This window comes from Protobothrops mucrosquamatus, unplaced genomic scaffold (genome assembly GCF_001527695.2).
Source record: "Protobothrops mucrosquamatus isolate PMUCROS unplaced genomic scaffold, P.Mucros_1.0 scaffold53, whole genome shotgun sequence".
NCBI lineage: Eukaryota > Metazoa > Chordata > Lepidosauria > Squamata > Viperidae > Protobothrops > Protobothrops mucrosquamatus.
In genome coordinates, this window is record NW_015386434.1 from 986,100 (window position 1) to 1,001,100 (window position 15,001).

The 15,001-nt window shown below is 36.5% G+C and overlaps 1 protein-coding gene across 1 annotated transcript; it reads right to left on the reverse strand.

Moving 5' to 3' along the window:
* Positions 1-1,945: 1,945 nt before the first annotated feature.
* STEAP1 (STEAP family member 1) lies at positions 1,946-12,613 on the reverse strand. Its single transcript, XM_015811853.1, has 5 exons — positions 12,598-12,613; positions 8,477-8,562; positions 5,493-6,002; positions 4,121-4,285; positions 1,946-3,360 (listed from the first exon to the last, which is right to left on the reverse strand). Exons 2-5 carry the CDS (start codon positions 8,537-8,539, stop codon positions 3,109-3,111), a joined length of 990 nt encoding a protein of 329 aa, XP_015667339.1. The 5' UTR covers positions 8,540-8,562; positions 12,598-12,613; the 3' UTR covers positions 1,946-3,108.
* Positions 12,614-15,001: the final 2,388 nt, after the last annotated feature.

Consider the following 15,001-nt stretch of genomic DNA (forward strand, 5'->3'; position numbering starts at 1 on the left):
CTTTAGGAAGGCCTCAATAAGTAGATAAGAATGCTAAATTTAATCCAAACATCTGGCTGTGTAACCAAGTATAATAATGAGCAGCAGCATCAGAGGCAGGCAAGGTGATGCCAATACTTTTAAAAGTTGTGGAAGACAACTTCATAGGATCACTGGGTTACCTTTCACCTTCTGCTACTGTTATCTCTCATAGACATTTGATCTATTAGCCTTTAACCTAGGCCTTTAATATCCCCTTTTGATGTCTTATTTGCTTCTATGGTTATCTCATTTGACTCAGTAATGTTTCTTTTAATATTTTGGCAGAAAGTAAATAAACTCACATTGAAATTCTATATTTCACTAAATGAATTAGAGCTTGTTCTTGACTATATCAATCAATCAACCAACCAACCAATCACTTCCAAAAAGTCATCACCTGTCAGCCCCAACTTATAGTGAGGACGGTTGGCTTTTTTCTTCCTACAAGACTTTTGTATGGTTATCAGTTACCTGCCCTTCTCCCACTAAAATAAATGCTTTGAAAGCCTGGCAATTTCCTTGTTATGTGGCTGCATTTTTTTCCTGTAGCATCATCACTGAAGTCATGGCTGTCAGGGTTTTCAGGAAAGGATTATCTGACCTTTCTTTCTTGAAGCGAGAAATCTAAAATATCTCAGAGCTCATGGGACTTCCAAAGGACCAGAAAACTAAGAGATAAAAAGCTGTTAAAATATGAAAGTTGCACATTCTGCATTTTTATTAGTTGCAGTTCTTCAATAGTATAGTAAAGTATGAGAATGTACTAAGTCCTTCTCCACTTTTCAACAAAGCTCAAGCTTTGTGCAGTATCAAATGTTGCAATGCTAGAAACAGGTTGAGACAGTTAAGGCACTGGATTAGACTATGTGTGTGGGGGAGAGAGATTGTTTGGTGTAGCAGTTAAGGCACTGGGTTAGAGAGAGAGAGAGAGGGGGGGGGCTGAGAGGGAGAGAGAGAGAGAGAGATTGTGTTTGGTGTAGCAGTTAAGGCACTGCAATAGACCCCAGGAAACTATAAATTCTAGTCCTGCTTTAGGATGAGTGAGTTTGTACTAGCCACTGTCTTTGAGTCTTAGGAAGAAGGCAAAGATAAGACAGCTGAAAATATTCTGTGTGCGTATACCCAGACACACTACTTTGTCAAGGGAAAATGAATGTAATTTTGCAAATACATAACAAAAAAACCCTCCAGAAGCAACAAAGTAAAAATCAATAGAAAATTCTGCTTCTTCCTATCTCATCTCCTTAGAGGCTAACTGTCTTATGCAAAATCATTGGGAAATAAGGAAAGCAGTGAGGATTTCCTTTCCCCAGGATCTTCATTTTTCACCTCAGAAAAGAATCAATTTTGAGGAAATTTTCTTGGAGAGGAAGCAGCTATATTTCTCTCCAGCAGTGCCATGTTGTAGTTAGCTATAATAAATGATCCAATTATGTATTGATATGCCAATGTATGTAGATCTTGTAATTAGCAAGAGTTGATAATACATTCCATACCCACTAGTACACATGGAGATTCCATTAGATATAAAATGTATCTAGATATACTTGCATCACTTATTTACTTCCCATCAGTGAAGAAATCACAACCATACAATTGTTTCTGTCTACACATCTCCTTTACTGCATTGTATTGTGGATGACAACTTGTTTCATGGTTAATTTAATTCCACTGCTGTTTTATTGGTATTATTGCCATGAAAAATTATGGTACCTTATACATTATTTTTATTCAATAATCCTATGTTAGATTCACATGATGAGATTTTCAGGGAGGAAACTGTTTCCTATTGTGTATTTCCCTCTGGGTACAAACTTCCAGCACATCTTTTCTTAAAAGGCTACTGTAGAACAATCACTTAACTTCTATTTAACATAAAACCACTGGAATATGAAGGTTGAAAAAATGAAATAAAGTTTTATTATATTGCATACATTCTTACAAAAAGTATACTAATAACTACTTTTACATAAATTTATATTTCATTGTTCAATTCACAATATAATTTTAAGAATATAATGAAAAGAAAATGAGAATATTTTCCAGATTTCAGAATAATCATCCTTACTAATTAGACCTCAACTTTGCAGATGGAAATCATTCCTCCAAAAAACATAAAAGTTGAGAAATGCCAGATCAATCCATGCCCAAACTTCTTTCAGTCATAAGTTAACTATATTGTTAAGACCAAAGCTGCATTTTCTGCATTTGTTTGGCTCTTGCATCAGCAAACTAACATAACTAGTAGTGCTCACAACTGACAAGAGTTATATAAACCAAATATGCCAAACATGCCAAACCTAAAGTGGCTTTAAAAGATTCATGCATCTCTTTTTCAAGTACTACAAATTATCTTAGAATCTCCAGGTATAGAATAATATGTTAGAACACCAAATGCTGGTGGATAAATTCATTCCTTTTCTAGTTCTGCTTTTACTCACATTAGACATCTATTTTCTGACAACAAATTCATATGCTATATTCCGTAGTCCAATATAATGACATCTTCTACAAAAGTTGTTTTTAAAAGTATTTTATATAACTGATTGCATTAGTTGTTCTGAACATGCACTTACATGAATATACAAATCTTTGATTTATTTAATGGGGTTTCCTATGTGTAACGAGAGATTGTGGGTAAAAGAATGTACTGTGTCTACCCTACTGAGTTTCAGTCATTATAACACTGAGGCAACGATGGCCCATTGTTCACATTATACTTTTTAGTCTATGTATTATCCTGCACATTTTAGATTGCAATACAACGCATATTTCAAGTATATAAATATTATACATCCACAATATTCCTGAAGAAAGTTCTGAATAAGAAATTGAAATTTTGTTTTTTTTAATGAATTCCTGTATAGAATTTGTATAATTCGATCAGAGGCACAATCTCTGCATTTCTCAGTAAAAACTGAAATATAAAAAAGTAGGTGGATTTTTCCATTGTGGAGTTTGATCCTAGATACATCTTCAGAAGTAAACCTCAACAAGTCTAATGAGGTTTACTCCATGCACCTGTAGAAAGAAGTGCAACTATATGTATAAATTGTTTTGTTTAGGATTTGGAAAAGGTCAGTGAATCTACAGTTTGGAAGTGATCTGTGTCTCATTTGTCACAACATCACAACCAGATCTGATCTTCTGTAGTCTCTTCCTAAAGCATGGGAACAGCAGGATAACTTTACAAGTCAGAACTACAATCGGGAGAATAACTGCTATTATAAATGTGGGTGGAGTATAGCATAAGTACTGGTGTGGATCAATCCATTTATCCCATGCAAATACTAGTGCATGAATAGTACAAAGCAGCAATGCTAAATATCCAATCTTGCTCTAGGAAAAAAAGAAGAGAAGTATTTTAAATAGAGTTAATTAAGATTAAATATAATTCATAGTACCTGCTAGATACATATGTTTAGAAGTATCAGTTAACATGGGTAAAAAGAACAGCTTAGTCTATTCATGGGGATTAACAGCAACTTGATATCACAAACCAGCAGGCATGGAAATAAATGTTCATTTGCTTGTGACTGCAGGAATCAAACTGTGTCAAAACAAAAGCTAAAAAAGTTGGTTGAAAAGTTGATAATCTTAACTATATTAAAATTCTATAAGAAATTGATGAATACTCTTTGTTGTTCTTAATATCTATTTGTTTCAAAACATCAGTCAACAAAATATTAATATATAGTAACAAATTCAGGGTTTTCATCTCTGGACTTCTTAAGACATATTTTGTAAAATATATGAAATTCTGCAACAGTTGTTTAGAATTCTAATAAATAAATATTTTATTTTCTGAATTTAAAGAATATACCTCCATCCTAAAGTAAAAAAGAATAGTTTTCAACCAAAGAGCCTCCTTTTCTCATAACTCGTGTTCCATGAATTATATATCAACAAGCAGAGTGGAAATCAACTGAGTAGGAAAAATGTGACTAAGTTTACAGATAGCTCTCTTTTTCATGCATCCCATCATTATTTCACAATTTCAACTGGGAATAGCAGAGATTGAACATCAGGCTTGTAACATCCAAGTTCATGTCCTGCTAAAAAAGATTCTTTGTAATGATACATCTGTCCGTCCATATACCTGAATATAATGAAACTCTCTCCAAGTCAATGAGTAGCTGACAGATGGAATTGATGTTACTGCCAACACAGCCAGCAAAGCAAGTGCCAGAATTCCTAGAGATACATAAATCTCCATTCTCCAGACATCATGTTCAATCCAGGCATTTTCCTTTTTTTCCTGTACCTGTGGAAATATTACACTTGAAAAAAAAATATCATAAGGACACCTTGACAGCCTACATGTACTTAACATTAAATTCTAGTTGTACACATTTTGCATAGATAACGCTTTAGGAATCAGATTATATGGACTGACAGCCTATTGTCATTTCTGTGATTGAAATATAAGCTGTGGTTACATCTCAAACAACACTGGAGTTTTCCCATGTGAAAGTATACATGGGTCAGGAATTGCAGTGGGAATAGGGAGAAAAATATCAGTGAATATGTGTAAACAAGCCCACATCAAGTTTACATCTGTATCATTTAACAATAAAGTTAAACAAAATAGGAATCAGCTGCTGCTTTGCTTCATTTTCTCAGCTTTGTGTACCAAATTAGGGCATAGTCATATTGAAACTATCGTGTTGTTTACACCAGTGACAAAAAGAAATTGCATCAGCCTACACCAAAGCAAAGTCAATTAGGCTGAATATTTACTTACTTCAGCAAAGTTTTAACTCCCTAAGAAGATTAGTTCCAATTCCTTGCTAACTTGATTTTCCCAGCATGACTCCCTCTATTTGCTGACAAACAGAATTCCTTCTCAAGCTAAATACAACCTTTGGCATATTGTGACAGGTAATGCAGTAAGGAATATTTTAAGTGACTAATCAAGGGAGGTTGTCTTGGCAACCACTGTTAACTTGCTAGGACAGTCAATGAATCCAGATAGTTTACAAAAACTCCTATATAACTGATGTGCACAGAGAATAAACTGTCACAAAGTTAATATTTAGCATGGGGGATAGGATGCAAATTACATAATTTTTCCCCCTTCACATCTACATTTGACAAAACTTTCTGCATGATATACTTAGAAAAAACTTTAAAATTTTTAGCAAGATTTTGTGTCAATGACTTTAGATGTGCAAAAAAATCTCAACTACTCTGCTCTTGACAGATTCTACTAAGTTGTCTTCATTGGATAAAAAGCCCAATTTCCAACCTCAATTCAACAATCCCCATGTTGTTAAAATAGCATAGTATGTGTATGTAAGAGTAATAGAATGAAATTAATGGATCCTAATGTGAGGAAGCATTTACAGAATTAGAACCCTTTCTTTTCTTCACTGAATCCATTTTTTTAACATTATCCATTAGAGACTAGATCATCAGAAAGGCACAATGTGTGCATGTTTGTGTATGTAGTGATACTGTAATAAACATACCTGCTGATATGCCCAGTTTAAGAGTTTGTATCTGTACGATCTCCTCAATGGATAGCACAAACTGTAACAGGCATGCATGGAAGCAAAAAAGAAGCTCAGAAGCCCAAACTGTTTTCTTGATAACATCCATCTGTCTAACCATGGTGGAAAACGTCTATACTTAGTTCCATAATGGAATTGGAAGCCAGCAGCTAATATTCCAGGTAAATAAACCAAGGCCAGAAGAGTAATTGATACCACGGGTAAGACTTTGTTTATGACCAAGACTGGAATTTTATAAAATACGTTTTTTTGAGCATTGACAAAAGGATGGATGATGTCTCTTAGAAAAGTATAAGTAAATACAAAAAAAGAGAGTATTAATGCTGTTTTCACTGGTAAATGCCATTTAGGAAAAATATATTTGCAGTACTTATTGGGAGAAGACTCAAACTCATCTATATGGGTTCTTTGATGCATGTGAGAGAACACAATTTCTTCAGGAATGCCAGGAGCTTGTAAGTCCATAATCTGAAAAGAACACACAGTACACATAAGCCTGTAGAGTGAGTTAGTATTACTGGTAATAGTAGATCCATGCATTGTTTTTCTTTGTACATTAGTCCAACATAAGTTTCCTTCCATCTGAAATTTCTCTAAGCCTCAGACTTTAGGTTACACGAATTTATATAAACTGAGATTGTATTTCATTAGCTTAGTCATGTGTAATTTCAGGCACTAAATTATTTTTGGAAAGCTGGTTCTTCTATATGTTTTCTCACAATATTTTGTGAACTTTCAAATTAGTGAGAAAACATTTTAGCCAATGAAGAGATCTGAAAATTTTAAAATTGCATTGTTTTGTGATCTTTGAAGTTGGTTTAATAATGTAAGACATTAAGATAAGTCTAGATTTTAATGGGAATGCAGCTAATGTTTTCTCCCATAACTTACAAAATCATTTAAAAATGGAAACTATATTGGAAAATATTTTGTACTATTTGAAACTAATATTCTTCACTCACTAAAGTTTTGTATTTAGGATTTGTTTACCTAACAATATAGCTAAAATTATCTTGATTAATATAGAAGAGCCATGTTTTTCTTAAAGACAGATGTGAACATAGTTGAATTTTAGGTTCCCAAAAATGCAGAATAAATGTGATATACTTTATTCCAATACATTAACCTAAACATTATAGCAACACTTGGAGACTAATCAAATGTCATCTTTTCTCACAGGCCTTTTAAATTCGACAAGACAACTGTAATGCTAATTAAGGGGTTCTTTATATTAATGGTTGTTTCTAAATTCCATATAACTTCCCGCACTGAAATGGGAAGGTCAATGTTTTTACATTCTTACAACATCTTAATAAATCTTTTATTCAGGGATACATTTTTACGCTAGTAATATTAATTCAGCTAGAAGGTTTTAATGCATAACTTTGCCAGAAAGTCCAAAGCACATTTTCTACGTTATCATGGGAATATAAATAAAGAGCCCAATGTGTTAAAAAACAATCGGAAACCTTTTGAACAAGGTAAATTACTGTACCAGAAATCTTTTGTGGGTGATTGGAACATTACACTCTGTGAAATAATTCCAGAATGTTTTGAGCAGCTTGTACATTTTAAAGAATAGAGAATCAATAAAAAAGGAAAAAAGACCACATACAGACATATCACAGTATAAACATCATTAATACCCCCCCCCAACTTATAAGGACTCCAAGCCATCCTACCCCAAGGCCAGAGAGAATATCCATATATTTAAAGACTTCTGGAACAGATCTCTGGAGGGATATTATTCAACAGAGAAAGCATGCTTCCTAAATCCTGTTAGATTAAAGAAAACCTAAGTCACTGCTTGATTAAAGAAAATTGAAATGTGCCAACACTGCCTGATTTTACTGGATGAACAGAAACCATGGAAGAAATAACCCTGTCTTATACCATTAAAGGCTTTATATGTTACAGCCAGCACATTGATTTGCATCTGGAAGCTCGCTGGAAAACAATGCAACCTGATCTGCAGTGATGTCACATGGGTATACTGAGGAATGCCCATTGCTCATACTACTGCATTATGAATCAGGTGCAGTTTTTGAGTAGTCTTCAAGGGGAGCCCCATGTACTATTCATTGCAATAGTCAAACTATACAGGTACTAGGGCATGCATGACCATCTATAGGTCCTATGATTCCAGGAGTGTCTGTCACTTGAATGCTAGATGGAACTATGAAAAGACTGTCTTGAATATAGGCAGCATCTGCCCTTTGACCAGGAGCTGTGAGTCCCAGAAGAACACCAGTCTGAAATGGAGAAGTATAATTGCATCCAAGATTAAAGAAAATCCCTAGATAAGGGGGAGGGGGAAGTCAAATACAAAGCCATTCAGTCTTGGCACAATTGAATCTGTTGCTTTTCATCTGGACCCACAGCTTCTAGACATTGGGACAAGGCACTGACAGCATCATTTGGCCCATCCAAGGTCAATGAGTTAGGTATCATCTACATATGTTGGGCTCCAAGCAAATGGATGACTTCCCCAGTTGTTTCATATAGATGTTTTGCAGGAGGGAAGATAGCCTTGAGCCCTGAGGCATTCTACAAATGAAGAATATATGTTTCATGCTTGTCAGATCCAGCAACCAGAACCAAATACAAAAATTCACAATTAAGCAATAGGTTTCTTCTGAGCATATCTGGATCCCATGTCTAGGAATGTGTTTTTGATATTTGTAGTGAACTGATTTCATAGCCATTTTAATGAGGTGATTCTCTTAAGTTTTGTTGTAATTTTAGAAACTTGATGTACATACCTCAGCTTCTACCGCGAGTCCATTTGGAATCAAAAGCTCTTGCTTCTTTACCATTATTTACCAAGTATTGATAATTAACTGCTCTATATACCACCATCCCCCAGAAAAAATTGGGGATGGGGCACCAAAGCACCATCCAAGGACAATTTAGAACAGGTAACTTAAAAATATAAAAATTACCGCATTGCCGAAAACCTCCTGTGTTATTTCAGAGTTCATTTTCTTATTTTCATCCTGATCCATATTCTTTGACCAATAATGGATGTCTGAAAAACAATTTCAGGAGTCTTTTGTTACTTATTTGTATTCCAAAAAAAGATGGTAATAATAAAATCTATAAATAATCAAAGATACTATTGTTTTGAAAAATCTTTTTTTATAAAAACAGAAGGCCAAAATGTTCTTACAAAACTAAATGAAAGTATGGGAAGTTTCTATACTGAGATAAAAAAAAAGTTGGATTAGAAAACACTAAGAACTAATGATGCTGTGTAATTCCTAATTCCTAATTTCTAATAATTTGGATCCTTAGTATTTGAACTTTATAGATTTAAATAAAGAATGTCACTAGTCTGACTCAGATATTTCTAAAACCTTCTTGACATTTAATGTGAACAGTCAAGTTTCTCTTCAAGTTATATTGATGTTCCAATTTTACTGAAAAACCTCATTTTTATAGAAATCTGAGCATTAAGAGTGTATATTTTTATAAGCAAATCGGATACAAACAGGATTCTGATGTGGACTCTAGTAACTCACAGATCTCACTTCCCTTTTAAATAATCTACCTTGGTACCAAAACTTAGCTGGTTTTATGATCATGCCTTTATTGTTCAACTTGGATTTGAAAACATTTTTTATTATGAGCAAAGGGAGTATTTTATTAAGGCGATGGAAGAAACAAAGACATGGAATAGGATACCTGCAAGCTTTGTTTCATGGATCTGACATGGGTATGATGTTTGCACATCAGCTACATTCACTCCCATATCCTAATTAAGGTGATTATTGCATGCCATAGATTATATTATAAAATCCTGTGAAGTCTAATGTTAAAAGCCTCTATTCAACAGAATATATTCTATAAAAGAAGCCTGGTTTGCTTGGCTCAAGCCAACAATGACTTTAGGGCATCATTCAGACTTTTTACGGAAACATCAATACGGTGGCCTTCCTGATATCTAGGCTGACAATGCATGGCAAAAATCATATAATTAAAATAGTTACAACTCTGCCTATTGTGAGAACAGACTTCAGCTATTAACTGCTTTTCAATTATACTTCTTTCGTGATACCTGTTTCTCATAACCTCTGGGGCTAGGCTCTTTATCTCTAAATACTGAATACTAAATAAAAATGCTAAAAGTGAAGATATTAAAGGTTGCTGATCCAGCAACTCCTTAGTATTTATTTCAGCCTCTGCAGTATACTAATTTTTATACAGAAGACTGAAATAACATGGATATCACTTAGAGATCTGATTATATAATAGTTTACATCTGTTACACAGATATCCGGAGAGAGAAAACTGCCATCCTTTTTAAAACGAGAAAGGTTTGGGTGGGTGACTTTCATGCTGTTGCCTGAATCAATAGTTCTAAGTATATCAAAACTCACTTCAGATGGAATAAAGTCTTAATGAGCATAAGGGGTCTCATTGTTGAGTATCCATTCCCAAGACTGAAATCTTATCCAGAGTTATCTGAATGTAACTTTATTTTAGGGCAGTGAGAACCATTCAGGACATTTTGCATTGGTAGCAACCTTGACCACCACCACACATAGTCTTTGACTTATAACCATTCATTTTTTGAAGCTACAACAGCACTGGAAAAAAGTGACTTATGACTGTTTTTCACACTTACAACCTCTGCAGCATCCCCATGATCACGTGATCAAAATTCGGGCACTTGGCATGTATTTATAACAGTTGCACTGTCATGTGATCACCATTTCCGACTTTCCCAACTGGCTCCCCACAAGCAAAATCAATGGAGGATTTCAAACATCACATTATAGCCAAAATTCCTTGCCCATTGGATCATACAATGTTTTGCATGGGAGAATATGTGGATAAAAGGTTTAAAATTCACATTAAATTATAACCTAAAAGAAAATTTCTACAAAATGATGTATCGCTGGTATTTAACACCAGATAAGCTATCTAGAATATATAAAGGTATTTCAAATGAATGTTGGAAATGTAAATGTAAATAAGGGACTTTTTAATCATTTATGGTGGACATGTGATAAGGCAAATAAATATTGGAGTAGGATTCATATATTAATGGAGAAAATTCTTAAAGGGAACATAAAGATTAAACCAGAAACTTTCCTTCTGGGTCTAATGGAAAGAGAACTGAGGGAAAAAAATTGGAACTATGATTTTATATATGGTGAGGGCAGCAAGATTGCTCTATGTATGAAAGTGGAAGGATGCCTCGATTCCTACCATGGACGAATGGTTACAAAAGCTGATGGAATTGGCAGAGTTGGCCAAATTGACTGTGCTGAGAAAAGAAAAGAACATAAGTATTTTTGTTTCTACTTGAAGCTGTTTCTGGACTTTGTGCTTGAGGTGGAAAAAATATATCATGATTTTGGGTTTTACTGATTAGACTGACTTGCCAATACAGAAATGGCTAGTGCATACTACTATAGAAATGTAAAAAGTTGAGATTTGATTTTAATATCTGATTTTACTGCAATAGAGAGAGTTGGAAGTCAATGCCTTTTGTCCTTCCCCTCCCCATCTTCACACCTTTTTTGTCTTCCCTTTCTCTACTGTTGTCCCTTACTATTTCCTTTTGTATTTTCATTTTATGTTATAAATGAATAAAACTTAATAAAAAAATATGGAGGAAGCCAGATTTGCTTAACAGCCTCATGATTCACTTAAAACTACAGTGATTTGTTTAACAATTGTGGCAAAACGGTCAAAAAAATGAGGCAGAACTTAACAACTGCCTTGCTTGGCAACAGAAACATTGGGCTCATTTGTGATCTCAAGTCAAGGACCTCTTGTAACACCCTTTCAAGAGGTTTGCACAGTCCTATTTTACTGTACTCAGATCTTCTGAATAAGCAATCATGAAACTTGGCAGGCAGCCTACTAACTGCCTATCAAAGAACTTGAGAATTTGTAGAGGTACCAATATAGGGGAATATATGCAGCTCGGGGCTGAACTGAGGAATCCTTGAATCCTTCTAGCACTGAAGATGCTACCTAGTGGAGTAACAAAGCATCTGCAAGGAAACCATCAAGCTCAGAGAGCACCAAGGGGTCCAACCTTGGCAACTTTAAGATCTGTGAACTTCAACTCTCACAATTCCCCAGCCAGCCATATTGCCAAGGTTGGATACCCCTGTTCTAGAAGGTACACTAAAAATGTGTCATTTTTATTTTTAATTCAGCAAAGCAAAGCTTGGAAGATCCAGGTTGTCATATTCTGAGCTAAATATTAAAGTTAGTTCTGCAATATCTCAATTTGAAAAGTGTATATTGCTGTGTACAGCATATGCAAGCAGGGAAATGTTCTTAGCCCCTTTCCCTTTTTGCTCTAATACTGGATCTGCCACTTTCTCTTCTTTTCCTATCACTTCCCATTTTCCTGCTGATGCTGCAAAAGGCAGTGTGCCAGGCAGCTATTGTACTGAGATCTAACGATAAACTGAGCTTTGCTTCTATGCCAGCATAGTCTAAAATTAAAAGATTCAAATCTACTTATATTGAACAGTCAATTCATTCTCAACTTATTGTCTTCTGTGATTCAAAGGACCCAGCAGGCGCCAGACGGTTCTAAGATTAGGGAACTCTTAACCAAACCTTACCACTAAAAAGGGAGCAGAAAACAGTCCCATTAAGGGCTTTCCAGAAAGAGAGTGAAAAAGAGTTGGGGATGAATATAGTGATAGTTAGTGAAGCTCTGAACAGATGCATAACACGGGATAAATTGATTCTAGATCCCACCGGCTAGAACTATTTCTTGTTTTCTTACATCTCTTAGAATTATAGGTTTCCTATTTTCAACATTCCGTTAGAGTCAGCAGCATCTCATCATACTGTATTCCGAATTTACTTTCCTTTCCGGAGCTCGCTTCCAGAATGGAAAACGGGACATTCAATCCTAAACTTTCGCACGAAACTTGTGACTTTAGGATCTTATGACGTCGGAAATTCCGTCACGTATTCTTGCCCAACATTGCTTTTGTTCGGGCGTTCAGGTCTGCACTGCGAGGGAGGCGGGGCCGGGGGTGTCTTTTCCAGCCTCTAACTAACTAACTAACTCCCGAGCACCCACCTCTGGCTCGGCAGATATTTGGTGAGCGGTGTGTTTGCCTCTCAGGAGCTGTGGATGGGCTGCCCTCTCATAGAATTGGAGTTGGCTCCGTTTTGGTGCTCGGGAATATTCAGCGACCGAACGCTCTGAACTTACGACTTTTTTTTCCGCTTTCGGGAGCCGGACGGGACGATTAAGGCCGGCGCAGCGTTTCAGCCAGCCCGGCGTCTCTGCTCGGCTCGACACGTTTGCCGCGCAGCATGCGGCCGTCTCGCCTCGTCCCGCCCCTTCCAACTCCGCCTTCGCATCCTTTTTTTGTGTGTGTGCCCCGCCTTTCTTCTGCCTGCAGGACTTGGTTGATTGATATATAAAATACCTCGTTAATCAAACGGAAAGAGGCAGCGCCCGGGAAAGCCAAACTTTGAAGAATATGCAGATGTAATAAGCAAACATCTCCGTCAGCCAGATCAAAAAGGAATGCAATCTGCAATCTGCAAACCACCCACCTTCCCCGTTTTGCATAAATATAAGATAAGAAGTAAGTACATTAACCACAGAATCTTTAATGCTATTAGGAGAAGTGGGGATACTGTAAGTGGGTGGATTTAGAAGACAAAACTCTATCCAGGGAAGCGATCTTCTTCACTGACCCCTTCATGAAGTTTCAGATTGCTAAGCAACCCTAACCATTTATAATATGCAAATAATTGAATAAATGCTACTGTAACCGATAATAATAGTCCTTTTATCCTTGGGGGATTTATTGCTCACTTTAATGTCAGGGAAATAAATGCAACCGAACATCATGTTGCAACCTGTACTGATGTCAGAAATGGTGAAAAATGCTTGCTTTTAAATTTTCCCTCATTGCAAGTGCTCTCCCGGTCCTATCTGGATTCTATATGTACTGTGGTAGCGAATGTGATCGGCTATTGTACTTTAATTCCTCTAAGCATCTCTGGACATATGCAAGGCCAACACTGAACATCCATCTCCAATTGGACTGTTGATCACACAACCTTAGGTTTATCGTGCCATCCGCCCAGTGATTTTAACAGGCACAAGCCCATCCCTTGTGACAGGTATTATTTAATATGCAGGTCTCCCTCTGTAGATTTCTGGTTTCCAATGACATTTCCTGAATGGAATAACAGAATAACAGATTTGGACGGGATCTTGGAGGTGGCCTTCCAGTGCAACCTCCTGCTTAAACAGGAAACCTTATACCAGTGGTGGCGAACCTATGGCACGGGTACCATAGGCGCCACTGAGAGCTCTCTCTGTGGGCATGCGCGGCGTCGCCCCAGTCTTAGGCTTCCGCTGGGTTTTATAAAACCCAGCTGAAGGGTTTTAGGGCTCCACCACCATGTACAAAAAAAAAAAAGTTTCAATCAGTCAATTTCAACTTCTCGTGGGAAAAAAAAAGATCTTGCAAAGTTGGAATTGATTGATTGAACTTTTTAGTCCCACCCAGTCTGCCATTACCACCAAAGCCACGCCCACCCAATGGGCCACACCCACCCGCACTCGACAGTGCATAAATGGGTTTTGGGTTGCAGTTTGGGCACTCAGTCTCTAAAAGGTTCGCCATCACTGTCTTATACCATTTCAGACAAATGGCTGCCCAATCTCTTCTTAAAAACCTCCAGTGTTGGGGGTCCTATTTTTATGGCTTATTCCATGGCTTGGGCTCAAATCTACAGACTAAAGACTCCATCAGTCTTTCAACATGTTGCTGCTGTCTTCTTGTCCAAACAATGACCAGTTGTGATATGGAAAACACATCTATAACTCTGTTGGAGGACTTGGGAAAGAAAATGTATGAGTGAGACCTGAGCTGCCATTGTTTAGTTGTCCACATGCACAACTACTGTTGGGCAGTTATAGGTTACTGATGGGGGTCATCATGATGCAATGCCAACCTCTAGATGTTATAAGGGCCCCAGCATCTTCTGCCCAAAATGACAGAAAGTCTGTTCTTATGGATGCTGAATTTAACAACAGAAAACACTGTTCCCTTGTAGGAAAATAGGGAACTTGGTGTTTGCTTTATTCAGAGTATTTGGAGTTAAGTGCCATTATAGATACAGGGCATAGTACAATAGAGATAACATGCTTAGTATATATTTTTATAAAATGTATATGCATGTTTATTGTTATTGTTATTTTATCTGCATCCATATGTGGAGTTGCCTGATACCTGCCTTATAATTAAATTTATAAATTTATAATGCTATAATCTCTGTTTCTGTAAGGGGGATATAGTTTGTATTTGGCAGTGGGAGGGGTTCTTTCACCTGGGCAGCTTGCTAACACGGCCTTTGTGTGACCGATCAGGGTCTGCAGACTCTTACAAATATAGGTAGTCCTCGACTTACAGCTGTTCGTTTAGTGCCCATTCGAAGTTAGAACAGCACTGAAAAAT

Coding starts and splice junctions, on each gene's coding strand:
- STEAP1 (XM_015811853.1), bottom strand. CDS start 8,539: ATGGATCAGGATGAAAATAAGAAAATGAACTCTGAAATAACACAGGAG. Junction 6,003..8,476: donor AGGAGGTTTTCGGCAATGCG/GTAATTTTTATA, acceptor TGTTCTTTTCAG/ATTATGGACTTACAAGCTCC. Junction 3,361..4,120: donor GAGAGTTTCATTATATTCAG/GTATATGGACGG, acceptor TTTTTTTCCTAG/AGCAAGATTGGATATTTAGC.